Source organism: Mytilus edulis, unplaced genomic scaffold (assembly GCF_963676685.1).
Source record: "Mytilus edulis unplaced genomic scaffold, xbMytEdul2.2 SCAFFOLD_784, whole genome shotgun sequence".
Lineage (NCBI taxonomy): Eukaryota > Metazoa > Mollusca > Bivalvia > Mytilida > Mytilidae > Mytilus > Mytilus edulis.
Window position 1 is genome coordinate 6,041 of NW_027267721.1, and position 25,464 is coordinate 31,504.

General features: G+C 34.0%; 3 protein-coding genes across 3 annotated transcripts; 2 read left to right on the forward strand and 1 right to left on the reverse strand.

The window, feature by feature from the left end:
- Positions 1-1,343: 1,343 nt before the first annotated feature.
- LOC139505932 (uncharacterized) lies at positions 1,344-6,106 on the forward strand. The gene is made up of 4 exons (XM_071295261.1): positions 1,344-1,410; positions 2,134-2,683; positions 3,231-3,401; positions 6,025-6,106. Exons 1-4 carry the CDS (start codon positions 1,344-1,346, stop codon positions 6,104-6,106), a joined length of 870 nt encoding a protein of 289 aa, XP_071151362.1.
- Positions 6,107-6,676: 570 nt separating this feature from the next.
- Positions 6,677-7,924, forward strand: LOC139505933 (uncharacterized). Its single transcript, XM_071295262.1, has 2 exons — positions 6,677-7,292; positions 7,789-7,924. The coding sequence occupies exons 1-2, from the start codon at positions 6,895-6,897 to the stop codon at positions 7,922-7,924; spliced, it is 534 nt and encodes a 177-aa protein (XP_071151363.1). The 5' UTR covers positions 6,677-6,894.
- Positions 7,925-8,135: 211 nt separating this feature from the next.
- Positions 8,136-10,045, reverse strand: LOC139505934 (uncharacterized). The gene is made up of 3 exons (XM_071295263.1): positions 9,917-10,045; positions 8,782-8,963; positions 8,136-8,316 (listed from the first exon to the last, which is right to left on the reverse strand). Exons 1-3 carry the CDS (start codon positions 9,936-9,938, stop codon positions 8,137-8,139), a joined length of 384 nt encoding a protein of 127 aa, XP_071151364.1. The 5' UTR covers positions 9,939-10,045; the 3' UTR covers position 8,136.
- Positions 10,046-25,464: the final 15,419 nt, after the last annotated feature.

A 25,464-nucleotide genomic window follows, 5' to 3' on the forward strand; every position in this document is an offset into this window, starting at 1 on the left:
AAACCCAAAACGAATGATTGTTGCAATATATCTTGTCCAAGATTACTCTGAAGTCCAATGGCTGTTTTGCAAGACAAGCTGATGCCGTGGGAAGATATTAATTTGATATTTGGTATAGATTTATCATGACCAGTTAAAGTTTGAATCCAATACTACATTGTATAAGGTTAAAGATTAAATTTTGCTGCTTTATAATTTATTATTTCTCATTTTCTGTCTACATTAGGCAAAAGAAAAGAATATTACCATGATGACTGATGTAATTTTTATGCCAATCAAATTTCTCCCCAAGATGAGATTTTACATTATTGGGAAAAAGTGGTGTTGGATCAGGCAGTCCCTAATTTGATTTCTTCCTTGTGTAATTAAAAAAGGGTTGAAAGCTCAATGACTAAAAATTCATTCATCCAGCACTATGTATACATTTTCAACTTTTCCTTTAGCTTGCATGAAAATTAAAACAGAATAAATATGTCAATTTGACAATCATGATTTTAATAATGAATTAATATTCTGTTCAGTGTTGATGCATTTAATGTGATAAAAAATGTGACTGTTCTTGGAAGCAATTGTTCTTTAAAATTAATATGTATGCAAAATATTGTAGCCATGGTACACACAGGAATGGGCCCAGTACAAATTAACAACTTGCTTGCAACTTTAAATTTACCACCAGTTGTGCCGTCCACTCTTAAGAGAAGGGAACAAAAGATTGATACAACTCTGGAGACTGTAGCCAAAAAATCTTGTCTTGAGGCCCAAAAGGAAGAAATTGAAAAGGGAAATGGAAAGGTAAAAAACTTAAAACTCCAAATGATTATTTTTATATCAATTATCATGAATAAATATACAATATATGTACATTGTTGGAAAATATAAGATTTATTTGTATGAGCTTCAAAAACAGGAAGAAAAGCAAGGCTAATTGCTGAGCTTTTCTCCTGTTTCGTAGCAAAGAAAACTCATGGACTGGTGTAACTTACTTGAAAATAGTGATTATCGAAAAGTGCATGCACATGCACTCACTCACTACAATTGCATATATATATATAAACACCAAAATTTCTAAATAAGGGGCTGATTCAGGACTGGCTTGATGTTGATGAGGAACAATATTTTGGACATTTTTTTTTCAATGTAATTATGTTTTCTCCATCATTTTCATCAAATGGAAAACATTTTCAAATCTGTTGCCAAAATCTGCTTCTGTAAAAACAGCTTTTTTAGAATACAGGTAGACTGCTTTATAGATGGTTGGTTAGGCAACATCAAACAATTCAAATTTTATTTCTTGCCTAACATGAATTCTTCAGTACATGTATTAAAGATATGTATCTATTTTGATGGAAGTAAGCTTTGACGGTGGGTGGCAGAAAAGGGGTACAGGATGGAATTATAATAGTAATACAGGTGAGAATTTTTCTGTTTATTTTTACTTGTATGAAAATAAGAAAGATGTGGTATGATTGCTAAATTTAGACATTATTCCCTATAAACCAAAACATTTAGATATTAACAACTATATGTCCCACCATGGTCTTGAACAATGAGCAAAACCAATATTGCAAAGCAAGCTCTAAAGGGCCATGAAATGACAAATGGAAAACAATTTAAACGAAAAACTAACGACCTGATTTATGTACAAAAACAATGAATAAGAAAAAATAAAAGAACAAAGTGTCAGTGTCCCTTATGTTGCAGATTTTTTATCTGTCCAACTTAAACTTACTCGAAGATCAATAATCAAAAAATAAATTAGATTTTTAGTTATTTTGAACTTTTCATATTGCATGTACAAATGTATTGTTATCTTATAGTATTATATTATCTTAAAGAAATGTAAGCATTTGGAATCATTCGGAATGCTTACAATGCATTTTCCAATATAATTGATATTTTCAAGGGACATAACTCTTTTAAAAATAATTGATCTACACTGATTTTCTAATTTGTCCTAGACATTGCTGATAAAAAACAATGATATAAATGTCATAAAAATCTGGTAAAACTTGTACACATGTAATTTTACATGTAATTAATATTTACAAGAGGCATAACTCTTTTTACCTGTGCCTTCATGGTAATTTACCTGTTTGAAATCATTTTAAGTAAAAATAACGTTCATAATTTCAGGCCATGCATCATTAATTGGGAAAGAAACAGGAAAGGTACTGCAGTTCTCTCTTAGAAGTAAATCTTGCCAGATATGTGCCCTACATCAGAGCAAAAACCACACTATACCTGTACATGAATGTTCAAAAAACTGGGACGGTTCTAGTAAGGCAACGGAGCCTGACATGGCAATATCAATGGCCAGAGAGTTAGAGGGAACTGGATGTTCAATAGATGTCATCCATGGTGATAATGACTCTACCACAACTTCTCGTCTGAAAGCTGTTTTCCCTTCCATTGAGAAAAAAGATGACAGTAACCACACCAAAAAAGGCATCACATCAAAACTATATCAGCTTAGCCACAAATATAAAGTACTAAAACAACCAAATGTAATATCTTACATTGGGAGATGCTTCATGTACGCCATAAAAGAATGCCAGACAAAAGACCCAGAGAGTCTTAGAAAATCACTGGATATTATAGTTCCACATTTATATGGTGACCACTCTCTTTGTGCCAATGAAGATGTTACCTGGTGCAGTTATCAGAAGAATCCTTCTCATTTCAGGTATAGTACATAGTACTTTAAGAATTTTTTTTTTTATTTAAAATAGTTTAATGCTACTAATACTATTGTAAATATTAAGCATTTAATTTACTACTGAACTGGATATATTTAAAATTGGTTTGCAGCTTTAACTTCTTAACAATGATGCCTTGTAAAGTCTTCACAGCTTTAACCCCCAAAAGAACAGGGGAAAATAAGATGAGATGCCCGGGAAAAGTTCTTAAAAGTCTGTAATTCTCTTATACAGATTAAATATAACAAGTTCAATAACAAAAAGGTGTCCCAAAGGTGCCAAATATTCATGTATAAAAAGTTGTTAGTTGATACCAATATGTTAATATAAAATGTGTATATATAGGTAAATATAAAACAAGAATAAAAAAATATATGTCGAGATTCTTAGCCAATAAACACAGAAGTCAGATACTTGAGTTATGATAATGCTTTGTACATGTATTGTATAACTGATTTTTTTGTTTTGTTTTGTTTAAAAAGTTGTTTTGGGTTGTGATTTTTATCCTTAACATTTAAACAATCAATTTTATAGGTACCGCAGTTTACCGGAGGGTAAGCCTCTCACATGTCCAAGTCTTCAGACAGATCTAAAAGCCATTGTAAAAACCCAAAAAGATAGAGCTGCCTGCTTGACCAACTTAGGATCAACCCAAGCAAATGAGAATTTCAATTTCATAGTTTCAACAAAAGCTCCAAAAAACAAGTAAGATATCTGTTCATAATCATAATTATTAATTAACTACACTGTTATTGGACTTAATATGATGAAAACTGCCTATGCAATATAATGTGTAAACTGGGCCAATACAGAAGAACTCGGCCAATATAGATTTTTTTTCTGTATTGGCCGAGTTATTCTATATTGGCCGAGTTGACACAAGTGCAGAATTTCGGAACGTCTCTAGATTTTACATCGAAAGCAGAAACTGAAAGTAAACAGTTGTTTTGAAGACGCAGTTGTCATTTAGTTATCTTAAACATGCTGAAATTGTCAGTATGGCAAACATTTCAGGCAAAAGACGGTCATATTCATTTAAAAGGTATTTTGAAAGCAGATGATAGAACTATTTCAGGGTTGGGGAACGAGTAGATTATCACAAAGTTCATTTCTTGACGACCTCATAATTTCACGATTGTACACATCGATTTTAAATTAGTGTCTGCATAACACATGCAATGGCAGTACCTTTCCAATTACTATTTATGTGTTGCGTCTAAATTTAAGTTGTAACACTTTATAGTGACTGAAAAGGGTAGAAAAATTCATCAGATGAGAAAATGCTGAAGACACATGCATCTAATAAAAAGAAACAAACTGAGATTTGGAAAGTTCCACTTCAAGGTAAAAATATTTATCTCTTTTGAAATGAAATTAAAAAAATATTGTAACACTGTAGTTAATTAATAAAGATATTATTACGTGTATATCTGTATTGGCCTTGTTATTGGTCCTCGGCCAGCTGTATTGGCCTTCGGCTTCGCCACAGGCCAATACAGCAAGCCTCTGACCAATAACAAGGCCAATACAGAAATACTTACGTAATAATATCATATGAATAAGAATTTATATGATATAAAAAAGAAGATGTGGTATGATTGCCAATAAAACAACTCTCCACAAGAGATCAAAATAACACAAATCAATCACTGGCGGATCCAGAAATTTTCATTAGTGGGGGCCCACTGACTGCCCAAGAGAGGGCCCGCTCCAGTCATGCTTCAGTGATTCCCTATATAAGCAACCACATTTTTGAAATGTTTTTATCCTAAATATGCATGTTGATTGATTGATTGATTGTTGGTTGCTTTACGCCGCATTAGCACAAAAAGGCTATATCGCGGCGAGAGCCAATTCGAATATTTTTACAATTTAAAGCATATTTTTAAAATAAGACAAAAAGTCCTTCAATATACTAAAATTCTAGACTAAAGCAAATTGATTATTTACAAATAAAAATTAATATGAGTAAAATAACGTGATAAAAATTAAAAACGACTTAAATATAATAACATTTTTATATTCTATAATAAATTCCAATTTCTTTTAAAAATGCAACAATATTTGTAAATGGAACATTATTAAATAAATCATACATATTATTGACATTGAAATGCTTCTTACGAATATCAGCAAAGTCAATACAATTAATTAAAACATGTTTAGTAGTATACTTGCAGTTGCAAGGTACACATTGTGGTTCATCTTCATTTTTTAAAAGATACTCGTGTGTTATTCTAGTATGACCAATACGACATCTAGTAATAATACACTGATCTTTTCTGCACATAAAATTATTAAAAGGTTTACCTATATTAGGTTTAATTTCATGTAATTTATTATCATCTTTTTTACTCCATTCATTTTTTAAAATATTAAACACATATTCTCTAATATTAGATTTAAAATCAGTATATGGTATATCACAGTTAGATAAAGGGTCACCCAGGGCATGCTTTGCCTCAAGGTCTACAGCTGTGTTTCCAAGGATTCCAACATGACTCGGAACCCATAGAAATATTATTTCTTTCAGAAGAATTTTCAAATTCCTCATTACATATAAAATTTGGAGAATTGTTGGGTTTTTAATTTTAGTATTTTGTATAGCTTGTAAGCATGAAAGTGATTCAGAACATATAATAAATTTGGATTTATCTGAAGAAGCAATAAATTTCAAAGCCAAAATTATTGCTTCTGCTTCAGCAGTAAAGATGGATGCATCAGATGGCAAACGGAGAGTTGCAGCTCTGTCCCTGAAGACAGCAGCAGATGCAACTCTGTCGCCATCTTTTGATCCATCAGTATAGACAGTTGAAAAATCTGGATAATTGGCTTTAATTTCAGCATAGTGTTGCTGAATTAAAAGAGGATTTGTTTTATTTTTATTGTGTTCACGGAGATCAAATATCATTTTTGGTTTGGGAAGTTCCCATGGAGGACATTTGCAAATTTTAACTTGAGCAACAGATTTTAAATCAAAAGAAGCTAAATGTGGTTTTAAACGTATACCTAACGGAGGAATTTTATTTTCATGTTTTGCAAAAATATCTTCATAAATTGGATTAAAAACACAGCTGTAGGCAGGATTATCTGAATAGGCTTTTAGTTTGACAGCATATTGAAGTCCAAGCTTCAAACGTCTGTTAGAGAGTGAGTAAATATGCATGTAATCAGCCACGTAATAATTTATACATCAAACCAATCATTAATTCTGTCGACACTTGCCTCATTGTTCATTGTAAACATGTTGTTTTGCATTTAATTTTTCATACAAAAAATATTAGTTCAACTGCATTATAAATGAGACCTTCAACTTTAATATTTACAGGTCATTTGGATCAAGCAAATCTCTGACAGGGAGAATTTCAGCATCTGTTCTGCAGAAGAACGAGGGTCACAAGTATTTATAAAAGGTTTGTGTTAGATAGAACTATAAGTGATAAACAGGCAGGCAGATTAAACCTGGTATGTGGAATGGTTGTAAGGTTTACATGTCTGTCTGGCTTTGTTTCATCTGACCTTGATTTCATTTTAATGATTCTTTGGTTATTGTTAAGTTTTTATACGACCGCAAAATTTGAAAAAATGTTCGTCGTATATTGCTATCACGTTGGCGTCGTCGTCGTCGTCGTCCGAATACTTTTAGTTTTCGCACTCTAACTTTAGTAAAAGTGAATGGAAATCTATGAAATTTTAACACAAGGTTTATGACCACTAAAGGAAAATTGGTATTGATTTTGGGAGTTTTGGTCCCAACATTTTAGGAAGTAGGGGCCAAAAAGGGCCCAAATAAGCATTTTCTTGGTTTTCGCACTATAACTTAAGTTTAAGTTAATAGAAATCTATGAAATTTTGACACAAGGTTTATGACCACAAAAGAACGGTTGGGATTGATTTTGGGAGTTTTGGTTTCAACAGTTTAGGAATTAGGGGCCAAAAAAGGGCCCAAATAGGGCCCCCCCAAAAAAATAGGTGTGTTTCCGGTCGCCCGACCGACCCTAATTTTTTGGCGCCGACCCTAACTTTTTTTTCCCGGAAAAAAAAAAAAAAAAAAAAAAATCCGGATTATTTTCGTTTTTTTCCGGAAACGGTTTTTGTTTAGTATAGCCTTTGAATGGCATCTTTTAAACGTTTGATTTCAAATAAAATTTTAATACAGTAAGCATTTGTGTGATACAGATTGAAGTCAAACAACGGCATGGCTTCTGCTATGGCCATCAGTCAAAGTGTGTTATCAATAACAATCAATGAGTGTCCACACAGGAACGAGAAAAAAAGTATAATAGCCCCATTTTCTAATTCTACCACCTTTATTGATATATTCAATCAGTATCATAACTTTGGATTAAAGAACAATGAATTTACTGTGACTGGAAAAAACCATGAAATATCTCCCACATTGACAGTTGGGGAAGTTGTGCAGCTTTTTAATGTGAGGGACTTTAAATTCAAGTGTGTTGTTCCAGAATCTGACACTTTTGAACTTTTATCAAATAGTGTCAAGGATGCTGCAGAGAAAGCAACCAAACATGCAGTGAACGCTTTTCAACTGTTGATGGCTGGGGGAAGATCCTTCCCAGCATTAAAATCAGGAAGGTAGAGTATACCATGAATTGAAATCTATAACTTTAGTCCAATATCTTTCAGGGTAGAATTCATGACATCATACTCTATAAATGTTGTCTGTCCCAGAATTCTACCTTCATCATTATCTACCCCCCACCCGGCCTTTCATCTGTTTCATGCACAAGGTATATTTTTTTCTGTTTTTGCTGGAAAATGGCCACAATTAACAAACTATTTATCCTGACATGAATATGGTGTGCATACAGAGCATGCAGAGTGGGTATGTTCAAAAATAAACAGGAGCCTTTAACTGACGCACAACACAGTTTAAATGTGGCGTATTATTAAAATCAAACGTGCAATATAAATTAAACAATATATTAATATTTCATTTCAATACATTGAAAGAACGGTACAATTTTCGAAGGAGTTTATATTTACTTTAATGCATACAACAGTTTTAGTATTGCTGGACCAATTAAGATTCATATTATTAAAATATAAAAATGCATTTAAATTATTTCAGTGTTGGGTCGAAACCACCAAATTTAAACAGAAAGAATGAAATGTTCAACAAACTTATTGACAAGTTAAAGACAGAGGGTTTAGATTTCCCGAGAACGTCAGCAGCATCAGATGGTTCTTATTTTGTTCAGGTATAATCACAGGCAGCATAAATTAATTTGTTATAAAAAGTGCAGTTTCTCCACTACAACATTTCCACTTTTTATACTAGTATCTACCATCACACAGGGCATTGTTGAAGCCTTGTTTCCATATAGCCTGTTAAATGCATCAAAATGTTTCCACGTACATCGGTTATTGCCTGTGTGATTGTTCGAATCCATTACTTCTTTGTATTTTTTTTAAAGATTTAAAGATTTTTCCATTTATTGATAACCTGTTTACTAGAAACAGTTACTCCTTCCTGATTCATTTGTTTTACTATTTTTCCCCACAGTGTATCATGTTGTTTTGTGCCATTGAATGCATCTTCCATATCTCCACGAATGGTCATCAATAACTTCTCTTCTTTTTCGGTCCAATTGTGGATCTAAGTAAAATATAAATAATGTAATGGCATATGATCACTACCAGAAACAACATGTACAATTTTGAATATATATATATTTTATTTCAACTTAGTTTTTCCATTAGTATTTTATGAAATTCTTCAAAATTTAAGACCAGTGAGTCTGTTGTCTGTACATGATTCACTGGGACAGATTGGAGTCCGTAGGCAGATTCAATACTTTGTAAGGTACTGACATTATCAGAATTTGAAAGAGACGAAAAACATACTGTTTCCTCATCGGAATAATCAGGGGTACATTTTGTAGCATGGATAACTTTTTGTCTATATAAATATAATTTCTCCATGTGTAGCAATGTTTGCGTTCAGGTTCCTTTCCATCAGTTGTTTTTTTGAAAGACCTTTTATGAATTTCTTGGTCTTTTTCTTTATCTTCTTTTTTTCTTTTTTCTTTTGTTTCTTATCACAGATATTTAAATTGTTTACCGAATCAGTAATTTGCTGAACTGGAGGGTTTTCAGTTTCTGCTGGGCTCTCAGGCTGAACATTGGTGCTTCCAGGCTCATTTTCTGGGTTCACAGGTAGAACTGCTTGCACGGTATCAAAGGGATCTTCATTTCCAGTGTTTCTTATAATGGCAGCATATACTTCTTTTTTCAATTCTGGATCTGTAATTAATAATTCTATACTCTTAATATATTAAAACCACAAGTTAAAAATAATTTATACAATGTATATAATAAAATAAAACAAAAAATGCCTATATATCATGTATATGATTTTCAATAGTAATTAGCACCAATCAGTTTTTGTGAAAACAGACAGATTGTTCTAGCAGATATGATCTACATGCATATGTCAAAAATATCATAAATACTGGTACGTCCATCATGCAACAGTCTTCAGGAAAAAAAATTCAACTTACATTTTAAAAAATTTCTTAACATCAAACTGGCTTGATATTTCTCATTTTTTGGAAAATTTTGAAAGTCTGACCATGATTTATCTGACCCGGGTCGTCAGGCTAGTGGCCAATTCAAATACAGCTGCAGGGAATAAATCAGAGGCAGGCTCATTTTAGAAACCTGTATAGCTCACCTGAAGACAAAGTGATTTTTTACAGAAGAGTTTAAATTGACTTTTTCATAAGGTCTTCTGTTAGTTTGTTTCAAATTGGTAAAGTGGGCTCAGAAAAAGATCTTAGTGGTTTTCCTGCAGGTTCCTTTGTTCGGATTTGTCTGTGTTTAAGCACTAATGCACATTTGAACATTTTATTATTCTACACATAATTTTGAATGAAGTTTAACCCTACTATTTTATAAAATGTTAGATATTGCCTTGTATCTTTGCAGGTGTGATGCTGTCTTCTCAAACCGGTACTACAGTCATTGCCAGTGTTGAAGGCATCTTGAACTTGCATTAAGACGAGAATATTTTCTATGTGTAGAAGATCTCACTTCACATTTCAAGATGAAGAATAGCAATGAAAGTGCTGTTCCTTTGCTCCAATATTCTTCTTGTACATGTAGTTTCCATTTTATGTCAGGGTCATGTACACAGTCACTATTTCCTTCCTTACACATTTAGTATACTAAAATAATATTGATCAACTTAAACTTACCACAATCAGGAGCGTTTATCATAGCAGCCAACTCTGTAGTTATATTGCCTTCATAAGTTTTATTAGGGCCTACGATTTTTATTTTCACACTGAAATTGAAAATTTACATTTTAATTCTAGATTCAAAAGTGCATCATACATATTTCTCCTCTGCTAACCATATTTTACATTATATATAAAGTCATATATAAGCATCTAAAAAAGAAGCAAAACACCATAAAAAATAAAGGGCTGCAGCATGATATGATTGATTTTTTTGACAAGGGAAAGCTGAACAAGTCTGTCGAGAGCAAGTATGGACTTTTATTCGTTCATAGTGTATTAATCAACTTTTTTTGATGGAGTTAAGCCTGTCAATTGAAATTTTATCGTGTGGTTTTTCTATGTTGTGAACTCATGCTATTGTTTCAGAAAAAGGGAGAAGGTTTGGTACCATTAAAACGTTTAATCCAGCTGCAAATGTTTGCACCTGTTCTAAGTCAGGAATCTGATGTACAGCAGGTGTCGTTTGTTTATGTAATTTATATGTGTTTCTCGATTTTTTTATATAGATTAGACAGTTGGTTTTCCAGTTTGAATGGTTTTACACTAGTAATTTTGGGGCCCTTTATAGCTTGTTGTTCGGTGTGAGCCAAGGCTCCGTGTTGAAGGCCGTACATTGACCTATAACGGTTTACTTTTTTAAATTGTCATTTGGATGGAGAGTTATCTCATTGGCACTTACACAACATCTTCCTATATCTATAGTACTTGTTTAAAATTGTACCTCTTGTAAAGAGAATCTCAATATGGTCAATGAAAAAATTACATCCAAATTCGATGCTGAATGGCAAGCTACTTTTCAGGTACTTTGCATGCATGATGGAGTTTGAATGGTAAACAGGACATTTTCATTTTGATTGCCCCTTGCTGTCGATTTTATTGATTGAGTCAAACTAGATTAGTAGATAGCCTTCCGTGTCTGATGTTCAGGTCTATGCTTAAGCGTACATCAAAAGCGTTCATCAATGTTATAATAGTGAACAGAATTGCCTATGATATGGAAATCTATGTGATAATAAGAAATGAGAACTGTTAACTGTGTAGATAAAGTGTTGGTGGGGTATGTACAGTGTACAAAGTTTTGGTTCAACCAATATATTTTTTTATCTAACAAATCATTGGCAGATCCACAGGGAAGGGGGGCTTCCGGGGGTTGGAATCCCACTTTTTTTTTGCCGATCAATGCATTTGAATGAGAACTTATAGTTGGAACCACCCACCTTTTTAAAATGGCCGGATCCGCCCCTGCAGATTGTATTAGCAGCTGATTTGTGCACCATTGTTATTGTGACCGTGTATCTATAAAGTGGCAATAATTCATAGTATTTTAAAGAGTATAATTCACACTGACTTAAGACAACAGTGTCAGTGGAATCATCTGACAGAGTTGGCAAATACATGAATACCATACCTGGAGCCAGGGGGGGTTGGACGAACCCCCTCCCCCTTGAAAACAAATTCGGTTCGAATTGTGACTGTTAAAGTCGAGTTTGTGAGTCAATCCAACCCCCTTTGGAGATTCCTGGCTACGGGCCTGAATACAGGATAGGTACATGTATTTATAAAAAAAGGTATAAACATTTTGACTATTTATTTGTATGAAAAATGACCGCCTGCTGATTTCAAATAATTCAATTCATCAAGCGTTTTCATGAAATTGTTGTTATTTATGTCAACGATGTGATGAAAATCTTTAAACAAGAGTAAAGTTCTTTTTTACAATCTGCAACTTACATATTACTTCCACCGGTCGCCATTTTGAAACTCTTCCAACCCTGACAAGAATCTGGGTTCCACGAGTTAACGGGTCACTACGTCACGAGAGTACGGATCTTACTTGTCCAGGTGTTGATCGAGTGCCTAGAGTTAACTCTAGAGTTTCACCTGAACACGGCCGATGATGACTGCTGTACCCGTATTTTGACTATTTCATTTATTTACTTCTGTTTAGTTCATGCATCATTGTAACTATAACAATTTGATGAGACTGTCGTACTTTATGAGAGGTTTAGCGCTGTAAAACCAGGTTGAATCAACCAATTTGATTTGTTAAAAGCGTCCTCCTGGAAACCGTGTATATTTAATATTAGGTTAGTTGGGTGGCGGGGCTTATTTCATATATGGTTAGAAGTAAAGTTACGTCTCTTTAGATTCCATTTAAGGTAATAAGGAGGCGGGGCTCATTTCATACATGGTTAGTAGTGGTGTTAGTCCGTTTAGAAAAACAAAACAGTACTGAGAAAAAATCTTAAAGGTTTCAACCGACGAAAAAAGTGATGATAAAGTGAAATGAATTCATAAAATATATTTAAATCTAACAAGTTGTCATTGTTGGCATCTGTTTTTGTAGGATCATAGGAAGTAGTTTCTTAATCATGTTAATGCTACCTGTATTGAAGACTTGCTCATTTTCATAGGTCACTAGTCTTAAATTATACACGTTAAGATAAATTTGTTACATAGGGTGCCAGTGACGTAATGGGTACATATGGGGTCAGTAAATTCCATATGGGAATTCGACAACCAGTATTCACCCAAATTTTATGTTTTTTACAGATGAAAAGGACAAAAAGGACTAAATGTAATTTTAAAAGGCTTCAAACAACTCATATGGCAAAATCAAAGGTTCTTTATTCAAATGATTTGCACCAGGTGACTTTGTCCCTTTTGATCAAATTACTTCTCTTAGCTAAAGATTGAAAATATAATTTATTTAAGATTTGCGGATAATCACGTCCTTTTCCGTCATGTATCTAAAACTAATGTATCTTTAAAAACTTCCTTTGGCGGAAAATTACAAAAAAATGCTGTGTAATTCTAAGGGAAAATGCTTAAAATTTGACTTTTTACGAAATGGGAAGGTTGAAATCATCATGTTTTTAAAAGAATTTGGCCGAAAACTTAAGAAAGCAGGTAAGTTATTTAACTTTAAAATTCAACCTACAAGGTGTTTCCCTATATGCGAACAAATCATGAACAACATCTTGCATATGTATTTCTGTTTTGAATCCTTCTATTTTACGATTTTCCGTCATTTTATATGATCTTATATAGCAATTATACTATGACTACGCTTCCGATTTTTAAACTAAAAAGGCCGAAAGATTTTAGAGTAGACAATGCCCATTTGTACACGGACAGAAGCCTAAAAACATGTACAATTCACCTATATGCGAACAAATTGTTCATTCGAGATAGATATTGGCATATTGACATTTTTATTTAAGGGGCTTATATAATTATTGTAATGGCTGTTGTCATGATAAGGCAACATGGCCGTTATGCAAATTAGCAAAATACCCCAAATTGTGCCATATGTTATAGTTCATACAAGCAAACTAATGGAAATCTAAAAGGTACAAAATGTAACATGGCCATTCCATAAAGTGAAACTCCTAAAAGAAAGAAGATTGATTGATTGATTGTTGGTTGCTTAACGTCCAGTGGCAAGAAAGAAAGAAGATCAATGAAAGTAATGGAAAAACACCACCACAGAAGACACCATCACAAAAGAAGAAGAAGAGAAAAATAACAACAGAATGTACTGATGACAATACTAAGACAAAGGTAAGTTTACAATATACATTTTTGGCTCTATTTATTGTAGTATCAAGATTGATTGATTGTTGGTTGCTTAACGTCCAGTGGCAAATATTTCATGCATATTCAGGACGAGAACAAGTTCATAATAAATACAATAGGTAGGTTGATACGATAGAGGTCATATGGGATGATGGTCGGGGAAATTTGGACCCTCTTAGACATTATTATTTCAGCACAATATATGAGCAAACAATAAACCTGTATTTAAAAAGGCTTTCACGTCAATACCATATAAAATATAAAGTTCTCAATAAACAAATAAACAGGTCTGATAGCACACAGAAGGATTATGATAAATTATAAAACTTTGCTGTTAATGAGTATGTAGTTTAATTGGTGGAAGCTTTTGATTTATGATTCATTATTTTCTATGAGTTATTCCCCATTGCTCCAGATGGTATATGTGATACAATTGCATCTTATTTAAAACAATACAACATTTCATGAAGCTAATAAATGAAAAGAACATACAAATGTTCACATCAACAAGGTTTTTTTATTAGTTTACTAACCCCCAAGCGTGACTGGGGTATAGAAATATGGTCACTTGGTCTTTTCCCGACCGGCAGTAAAACGCTAGCCGAAGTGGGGCGTCCGTTTGGCTGTGCGGGATGTATCAAGTTCGCAGTCATGTCCGGTCTGAAGGGGGACGTTAAATCCGATGCCTCGTGTAAAGAGAGTGCCACGCTCTTTGCACGTTAAGAACCCTTGCAACAACTTTTTGAGGGGTCCGTAGGTGGCCTGTTGCAAGGCAAAATTTCTGTCCCTATCCATATACCCTCCTTTTCCGGTGGCAGTCCAAATTTCTCCGACCATAATTCCTGAATGGCCTCTATTGTATCAACCTACCTATTGTATTTATTGTGAACTTGTTCTCGTCCTGAATATGCATGAAATATGTGCCACTGGACGTTAAGCAACCAATAATCAATCAATCAATATTAGTTGACTATTGTTGGTGTTAAGAGTCTTTTAAATATATAGGAATCTGGTAATATTTTGAATGCCAGAGTACAACTTGTAGATGTGGGGTATGTACAGATGCTTACAAAGGATCTTTTGTTATTAGCATCAGGTATATCAATGTTTTTTTTATCTTTTCAGCCAAGAGAGACGAAAGTATTACAAACATTGTGCTAAGAGCAGAAAGGAGCCAAACAAATATATGTCCATCATAATTGAAGGAATGGACCAGCAGAAGACATTTATACCAAATTTTATGCATATGAGCAAATTTATGTCAAGAATGTGGCGCTTGAGAACGCACTTAGTCGGTACCATTGTTCATGGCGTAGGGGTTTAGGGCAGCTTTTACTAATTTCAATGGCCTCATTCTACGAATTTAACCTTACCAATCCTGGTTCATGTATTTTTTTCTTTTATAGGATTCAATTCCATACATTTTATACCTTCAAATGGACAATTGTTCAAGAGAGAACAAAAACCGGTAAGTTGTACATGGTAAAATAAAAAATAAGGATTTTATTCCAAATTTTGTTCTCTTATATTTAATGCGTTTCCCTCGGTTTTAGTTTGTTACCCCAATTTTGTTTTTTGTCCATGGATTTTTTAGTTTTGAACAGCGGTATACTACTGTTGCCTTTGTTTACTTTGAAAAAGCTTTATCAATAGTTCCAGGTAAGTAACTTAAAGAGCACATATTGAAATACTAGATCTTTCATAACTGCACAAATATACATACACAAAAAATTGTTAAAAACGAATGTTGAAAATGAATGCTGAATGTTAACAACGAATGTTGAAAGCTGAAGATCGAATGTTGCAAACGAAAGTTGAATGTTGAAAACGAATGTTGAAAACGAATGTTGAAAACGGATATTGAATGTTCAAAACGAATGTTGAAAGTTAAAAATCGAATGTTGCAAACAAAAGTTGAATGTTGAAAACAAATGTTGAATGTTGAAAAATGAAAATTGCATGTTGTGAACGATTGTTGAATGTTGAAAGCGAATGTTGAAAGTTGAAAACAAATGTTTAAAACGAATGTTGAATGTTACAAACGAATGTTGAAAGTTGAAAATAGAAAGTTGAATTTTGGAAATCGAGTGTTGCAAACGAAAGTTGAATGTTGAAAACGAATGTTGAATGTTGAAAATCGAATGTTAAATGTTAACAAACAATTGTTGAATGTTAAAACGAATGTTGAAAACAAATGTTCAATGATGAAAATCAAATGTTAAATGTTAACAAACAATTGTTGATTATTGAAAACGAATGTTGAAAGTTGAAAACGAATGTTGAATTTTGAAAACGAATGTGATCCATGCAAAAGTCAAAACGGTACACTTTTGAGTTTTGTTGCGATGACTTTCTAAAATGTATGTTTCGTTCCCCGGTTTCTTCCAGTTAATCGACCAATGTAACCCATTTCTATATATATATGTTTACAATAGCTTTTTGAACCATCTGTTTGAAAAACCAAAGTTCTTTGTATCAACTGTCTGACCATTTCAAACATCAGCAGACGAGCGTCCTTTTGTGTCATAGAACGACTACGGTGAAAAGATTTCCGGGTTTCCGTATTCGAGGATCCAAGTAAGTATAATGACTCGAGTCAAATATATGTGAGAGTTAACTTAGTCTGGAATCGAGAATGCGGAATTAAATAAGGACAACAAAACAAAGTTAGTTAAAAAGCAAAAATATAGAATAAAGGATCATTATTCTCAGAGCACATGCCCCCCTTTTCTTGGACATTTTTTTTTTTGGTAAACTGATTAATCAGACAAGACTTCAAGACTTCGAGAACTTTGCCTTTTCCCGTGTATTTCTTTTTTATGCGACAATTCTTTACTTATATAATGATGTTTTTTGCTGGTATTTACTGATTATGTCAAAGTCATGTGATTCGCTATGGTGGAGTTGACCAGTTCGCCGTTAAAACGTCACTCAGTCATTGTGAAACACATGGATAGACTGAGGATGACAATCATGACATCTTCAAAGCGACACAGGATTGAGCAAGAACGTATTGACTTCTATTTCGCAATTCCACGAGACAGAAATTTATACTCTATTACATTAGTCAGCATAACCTCTAGATACGAACTATTTGTTTGAGACCCCCAAGGGTGACTGGGGTATAGAAATATGGTCACTTGGTCTTCTCCCGACCGGCAGTAAAACGCTTGCCGAAGTGGGGCGTCCGTTTGGCTGTGCGGGATGTATTAAGTTCGCAGTCACGTCCGGTCAGAAGGGGGACGTTAAATCCGATGCCTCGTGTAAAGAGAGTGCCACGCTCTTTGCACGTTAAGAACCCTTGCAACAACTCTTTTGAGGGGTCCGTAGGTGGCCTGTTGTAAGGCAAAATTTCTGTCCCTATCCAAAAAAAAACTCATTTTCCAGTGGTAGTCCAAATTTCCCCGACCATCATCCCGGATGGCCTCTATCGTATCAACCTGCCTATTGTATTTATTGTGAACTTGTTCTCGTCCTGAATATGCATGAAATATTTGCCACTGGACGTTAAGCAACCAACAATCAATCAATCAATTTGTTTGAGAAGGCAGTCTGAGATATTTGAAAGAAAAAATCTGACTCTGGGATTTGCCTTTTAAAAACAAAAATTCTGGCCGTATCTGGTCTTGATTGAAAACAATAGCTTGTCCACTTTTTTGCTTTTAGAAACGACATTTCTAGTAGAATGGTCTGTAGAACATTTTCTCGTCTCTGAATAAGATCTGGTTATTTTTAACCACAATTCTTGGTATAGTTTTTAATCTTAGTTTTTGGTATACTTTAACCATAATTATTGGTATACTTTAACCATAATTGTTGGAATGGTTTAACCACAGTTGTTGGTATACTGTAACCACAAGTATTGGTAATCTTTATCCACAATAAGTGGTATATTTGAACCACAATTATGGGTTGTAACCAATAAGTATCTATTAATTATAAAGTAATTATAATTACCATGGCTTGTTTTCACCAAGGGTTCGTAACTTTCTGTGTATATCAAAAGATGTGTTGTAATCTACAAGTCTCATATTAAAGTGGTAGATGGAACCTTTTCCCGGCGACGGTAGTCTTGAAGACTAATAATGTTGCATAAAAAAACCAGGGACACAGATGGATTTATGACAAAATTATGTTTTGGTCATGGTGATGTGTTTGTAAATCTTACTTTACTGATTATTCTTGCTTCTTGCACTTTTCTGTATCTACATTAAACTTGGCCTTTTAGATACAAAGGAAAATATTTTGTAAAAAATTACAAAATTTTACCAGATTATTGAAAATTGTTAAAAATTGCCTTTAAAGGTCAATAATGCTTTAAGGGATCAACTGACCATTTTGGTCAAGTTGACGTAGTTTTAGATCTTAGTTTGCTGAAAATACATTCACACAGAAAACATATGTATGGTGTTCATCAAGCACAGATAAGAAGGAAAGATGCAAGCTCTTGAGTGTCGAGCATGATGTTGCATCTAAGTGTAATAACTGTTTGAAACTGTTTTAACATTTCAGTAATCTTGCAGTTGAAAGGTCTATAATATTAACAAATAAACCAGATTATTGAGTATTCAAAACTTGATCTTTTTAACTACCTATTGATCAAAGTGAACAAATTTAAACATCATAACCACAAGAAACCCCAAGGGTGACTGGGGTATAGAAATATGGTCATTTGGTCTTCTCCCGACCGGCAGTAAAACGCTTGTCGAAGTGGGGCGTCCGTTTGGCTGTGCGGGATGTATCAAGTTCGCAGTCACGTCCGGTCAGAAGGGGGACGTTAAATCCGATGCCTCGTGTAATGAGAGTGCCACGCTCTTTGCACGTTAAGAACCCTTGCAACAACTCTTTGAGGGGTCCGTAGGTGGCCTGTTGCAAGGCAAAATTTCTGTCCCTATCCAAAGAAAACCTCATTTTCCAGTGGCAGTCCAAATGTTCCAGACCATCATCCCATATGGCCTCTATTATGACAAGACCTACCTATTGTATTTATTGTTAATTGTTAATCTGCTCTTGTCCTGAATATGCATGAAATATTTGCCACTGGACGTTAAGCAACCAACAATCCATCAATATTAAGCATTTATGTTTCTTATGTAAAATACCCTTGGAAGATCCCTGCATAATTTGGACTCCACTCCACTTGTGTTGGGTAACACTTCCCCTGCAAACGCTCACATTATACAGTCTGTTGATATAGGTAGTAGACCAAATCTTGAGAACAAATCTGTAAAGGATTTTATGTTGAACCAACAAACCGCACAAAGAATGTCCCTTACCTTGCCATTATAGATATGAGTATTTTGGTAGAAATGGATATAGGCAAATATTGGAGGCATCAGGAGATATTAAAGTTGAGAGAATAAAATCGTCTGAAGCGTTTAGAATTCTCATCAAAATATGGTCAAAAACGTGTTTTTTTTTAGGAGTCTGAAATTCCGAAGAAAAACATGTATTCCAAGACCGATGTTATAGAAAATCTTAAGTCAGTTTTTTGAGATATTCATTTGACGTGACTCTGTGCTTATGTGTACCATCATACTTTGAACGGGACAATTATTTATTTATTAATATTACTTATGTATCTTGTCATACTTTGAATGACAAAACTATTTTATTTATTAATACTTCTTTTTCTGTTAAGTCTGTTTTTTGTGATATATATTTGGCGTGACTCTGTAATTATGTATCCCGTCATACTTTGAACGACACAATTATTTTATTTATTATTATTACTGTTACTGTTAAGTGTGTTTTTTGTTATATTTACTTTACCAGTTGGAAGGCAAACGCCTGAATCTGACAGATAGAGGTCAATTTGTCGACAAAAAAAGAACCCGTATGTAAAATGTTTACGCCCACAAACAGCGCCACCTATAATTTTTTCTACGGCATCTTTGAGAACGATGTCCCATTCTGTAGTAAATTAAAACATTAAATTAACTAAAACATAGAAAAGTAATTGTAAAACACAAATTAAAAGATATATTTGCAGATGACTGTTTATGCATGATACGCTGGCAATGTGCGCAATGTCCTTTAATCCAAGACTGAAAATTAGTTTGTTTCCTACGTCAAGATGGCGGATTTCAATGTTTACATTTTTTCACCTATTTATAATCTGACACAAATTCGTATCCAATCATTTATTAGCAATTTTATTATTGATCTTTAAATATCATCCAATTACATTTGCCGTTAGAAAGTGGCTACACGTTACCAGCCGTCGTTACAAAGTAGCCATGTGTTTTGTGGGGATACCTTGGGAATGTTGTGTATTCAAAAGTTACGGTAAAAATCAATGTTATCTTCCTTATATTTCCATGCATACACAATTTATAACAGCAAATCCATTCTTAACAGACCCCACAAGGTAAACGGACATATTTAACTGTCTGATTGAGCAACAATTCGTGTAAATAAGCCTGATGGGTCGTTTTGAATTCAAGCACAGCAGACAAACACGTGGTAGATTGTTTATGTTTGACAGTTTGTTTACCTGAATTACACGTTGATGTTACTATATACTTACCAATAACCTTTATCGTGTTATACTTTCAAGAGTAATATAATAAATCTTACTCAAGAAATACGTCTAGGTAGGCGCAGGGACTTCCTTTTCTTGGTCCTTAACTAATGAGAGTGTAATGATACATTACAGCATTTTTTTGCATTTGATATATTTCATGTACATGTACATTTTATGTACACAAAGAACAATAAAGTAAAAGAACGTACATGGGTTTAATTCCCACCCTAGGTATACGTTTTGACTCTCATAACAGGTTGGAACAAATAGAGCAGATAGCAATTGACAATAATGTAATGCTAAAATGCTGATTGATGGGGTCAAATCATCAACATCATTTTTTCTAGTATACATCAACTCCCCTAAGGATAAGTCATACTTTACTAAGAGTCCAGTGGCTAAGTCCTGTCTTTTTTGCCTCTGATATTTACTTATTTATATTTTAATTTCTAATATTCTCTTGTGCATGCAGTAAGGCAAAAGCTATTGTTACTCTTATTTTCCTCATTTGCCTTAAAACAATGGAATGTATTGATTGTTGATGTATGTAAAGTGACTTGTAATTTAACTGTCACTGCTAAAAGAGACTTGGACTCTGATGATAAGTGTCCAGACTGTTATCTCATTGGCAACTATATCATAAATGTCAGTTTCCCCTTTATAAGTTAAATTTTTTAAGAAAAGAATTTAATAATAATATAGTAACAAGTTGTAAAAAATTTTGAAAAGTTCAGCACAAGGGCCAAATCTTATCTTTATTTCAGAATGTCAAAGCATTTTTCCTTGAAGAGGTAATATCATATCCCGTCAGGAGTAGATTCTCCGCTAATGGGAAATCCCTTAAATACACAGTGTGGGCAATTGTGGAGAACAAACTATGTCAGGTAGCCACATTCAAAGAAAGAAAAAAGCCAAGCAGCTTAACAGGGATGACCAACTGAAATTCATTAAAATGTTTATTGACCCAACATACGGATATCTGTTTAGGCCGGACACAGTTGTAAGTTGTATAAAGTATTATTTAAAGTTGAAAATTTAAGTTACGAAGGACATATATATATAGTATATATATATTGCCTAGAAAATCAACCTTATATATATATATATATATATATATTATAGAAAGTGAGGTCTACCCTTTTATGCAATAAAAGAAATAATTATTGAAGTCTTGCAGATTTTGAAGAAAAATACTAGGCAGACGATACTATATATTGCCTAGTAATATAAATTTGTATTTATACCGAAGTCTATATGTAAACTATAGGTATACATTTAAATTGCAAAATATCAATAATACATAAAATACATAATTACAAATATAACTCAAACTATGTGACAGCAAAACAGAAGGTGTTGTAGTAATACATATACATTATTTTAGCATTTCGGTGTTCAAATTAAAATATCCAAATATGAATTTATCTAAATTACACGAATTCCTTATTTCAGATAATGAAAACAAGTGGTCCCCTCAACGAAACTGAGGTGGGTTTGAAAGAGCAATTTTTAAACCCCCAGTGTTCACCATGAATGAAGCGGCATCTATTGCAAATGGGGTCCGGATTTCGTTGCAGAAAGCTGGCATTACAAGTGTATCTATTAAAAGTCGACATGTCTTTACTTAGGTCGCAATATAAGCCGACTATTTCAAAGTAATATCCACAGAAAATAACATCTTTTAATCATATGTTATAATACGAATAAGAAAGTAAGCATCATCCTTGTACATATATTGTTCAATCCAGGGAAATGAGATTTTTGGGGTCAACTTTATATTCTCTCAGATTTACATTAGTATTCTTCTACGCAACATATCTCTTGTTTGAAACGCCTTCTGTGCGAAATAACATTGCAACCACAGCTTCGATTTTTCGTATCAAATGCTATTTTTTCTCTCGATAATTTCCCTGTGTTTTGAGTGTATATATGACAATTTTGCTAGTAGTTAAAAAATCAAATCCCAATCTTTAAAATGTTCGCTGTGATTATAAAGTGATAACGACCCTTTTACTTTCAATGTTATATTATTGGTGGCTGCCATCTCCAGGCCGGAAAGCTGTACCACATCAAGTGTCTGGTACCGACCAATGAATATGATGGAGCAAGGTGTTACAACGCCTCACCATCAGCAACCTTTGAGGTATATTCGTTTTCATCTTTTTTCATTAAGTTTCATCCTTTGATCAAACGAAGAACAATGAACGTTATACTAAACTCTAAATAAAATTTTTAAAAAATCATTAAACACTTTCAAGACTTGTAAAGGCAAGCGGCTCCCTACTTTGGACAGGCGCAATAATACGGCGGTGTTCAACATGTTTGATGATATGATGGACGATGTTAACGACCTTGCATTGCTATACAGCCCTCGCACGATCTCCACCCTCCCCATATACCTCCGTATTATATATAGATCAGGCCTGGGGCCATTCCATTGCAATGTAATGCATTTAATTACAATGTAATGCACTACATTACAATTACTTTGTGATTCTTCCATTACAATTATTGATTGATTTATTGTTGGTTGCTTAACGTCCAGTGGCAAATATTTCATGCATATTCAGGACGAGAACAAGTTCACAATAAATACAATAAGTAGGTTGATATAATATAGGCCATCTGGGATGATGGTCGGGGAAATTTGGACTGCCACTGGAAAATGAGGGTATATTGGATAAGGACATAAAGTTTGCCTTGCAACAGGTCACCTACGGACCCCTCAAAGAGTTGTTGCAAGGGTTCTTAACGTGCTAAGAGCGTGTCACTCTCTTTACACGAGGCATCGGATTTAACGTCCCCCTTCTGACCGGACGTGACTGCGAACTTGATACATCCCGCACAGCCAAACGGACGCCCCGCTTCGGCAAGCGTTTTACTGCCGGTCGGGAGAAGACCAAGTGACCATATTTCTATACCCCAGTCACCCTTGGGGGTCAATTACAATTACATTTTTTCTCACATGTAATGCATTACATTACAATTACTTTGCCTGTGTAATGCATTACATTACACATTACTTTTTCAACATGTTCAATATAAAAACTATAAACATTTCATTAACAGATTTTATAAGAAAATGATACATATTACAGGGATATATATGTACATATATATATATATACAGTGTTAGTGAAATAGACTTCAAATAATGGTTAATTAATATGCCCATTCACTCCATTGCACTTTATCACCATAAGTGTATCAAACGTGATGTCATCAAGAGAACAGCGATCAGTTCTGTACACCTTTCCAGCAATACTAAAAAGCCTTTCTACAGGAGCTGATGTATTGGAAATGGCTAAATACTTGATAGCTGTATTAGCCAAAAAAGAAAGGCACACTGAGTTTGACTTCCATTATTCCAGTGCACTGATTGCAATTTCTTCACATGGCTCAGACAAGGAGATGTCAACATCATGTACTGCACCATACCTGTTTCTATACTCTTTGATGGAGTAGTAGGAGACATGAAACTATGAAAAAGTCACTTATAAGTTTCTTAGGTGGTGGTAAAAAATAAATAAATTATCATATTATTTTGTTTTTAACATTGATCACTTAATCATTAAGACATCATTAAGGGATTTCAAAGGGATATAATAAATGTGTCATTAAAGGATTATCTTGTGAAATGCCTTAGGGCTCTGTGAGGACAAACATAAGTTGAGAAGATTTGATTACAATAAAAACATTTTGATATTAATTAGGTGAAATAACAACACACACTACTGGACGAAAAAACGTCTGTCCATACCAGTAACAGTCGTTCTAAGACTGATAGTGTTTGTTAATGTTGTGACAGTTGTAAAATTTCACTGCTGCAGTTTTTTTGTAACTGTCCCAACTTTAAAAATGTTTGTCTACAACATAAATCGACTGTAACAACGCAAGAAATAACTGTCACGGTCATTAAAGGACTGATACAACTATTTCAAAGTTGTAACAGTTGATTTACAACTGTCCCAACTCGAAAAACGTTGCAACAGTCATAAATAAACTGATTAAACGCTTAAAGGGTTGTCACAGTCGTAATAAAACTGATGCAACCATTAGAAAGTTATAACAGTCATAAGGGTATATTGGATAGGGACAGAAATTTGGCCTTGCAACAGGCCACCTACGGACCCCTCAAAGAGTTGTTGCAAGGGTTCTTAACGTGCAAAGAGCGTGGCACTCTCCTTACACGAGGCATCGGATTTAACGTCCCCCTTCTGACCGGACGTGACTGCGAACTTATACATCCCGCACAGCCAAACGGACGCCCCACTTCAGCAAGCGTCGGTCGGGAGAAGACCGAGTGACCATATTTCTATTCCCCAGTCACCCTTGGGGATTTTGAAAATAAAAATAGCTGATGAAGACCTCTTTCTTGAGGGTAAATCAAGTAGAAATTAATGTTTTCTCATTTTTTGCCAGAATTTTTCTTTATTCCATAATAAGTTGTAGTAGATATTGATAGTGAGCTGCTTTTTTGTGTCCAACGTAAAGCGTAAAGCAACCAACAATCAATTTTTATAGCTATGCAGCAATGTTGGTTAGATGGCAGAGTTCGGACACATTTTTTTAACTACTAACCCTATTATGATTAAGATAATAGCACAAGAACAATAAAAGTGGAATAATGATACATGTTCTATATATTTTAAATTTTGCTCAAAGGAAAAATGCTTGGCTCATCCTGTTTACATGTATGGAAAAAAACATCCATTCTTTAACCAAACATCGCGTGCTTATATTCCTTAGGCCGAAAGAGTTTTGTAGATTATTTGAACATAAACAAAAACAAATCATTATTCATGACTTTTAAAGGCAACATGGGAAAATAACTCAATGCTCTTCAACTTTGTATTTGTTTGGCTTTTTAACTATTTTGATCTGAGCGTCACTGATGAGTCTTATGTAGACGAAACGCGCGTCTGGCGTATAATATTATAATCCTGGTACTTTTGATAACTATTTACACCACTGGGTCGATGCCACTGCTGGTGGACGTTTCGTACCCGAGGGTATCACCAGCCCAGTAGTCAGCACTTCGGTGTTGACATGAATATCAATTATATGGTCAATTTTATCAATTTTCTGTTTACAAAACTTTGAATTATTCGAAAAACTAAGGATTTTCTTACCCCAGGAGTAGATTACCTTAGCCGTATTTGGCACAACTTTTTGGAATTTTGGGTCCTCAATGCTCTTCAACTTTGTATTTGTTTGGCTTTTTAACTATTTTGATCTGAGCGTCACTGATGAGTCTTATGTAGACGAAACGCGCGTCTGGCGTATAATATTATAATCCTGGTACTTTTGATAACTATTTGATGAGATGTGTCCGTTTTCGTCTATTATATTATTGATGAACAAAATATTACTACTGATCCAATTTTAAAAAAACAGA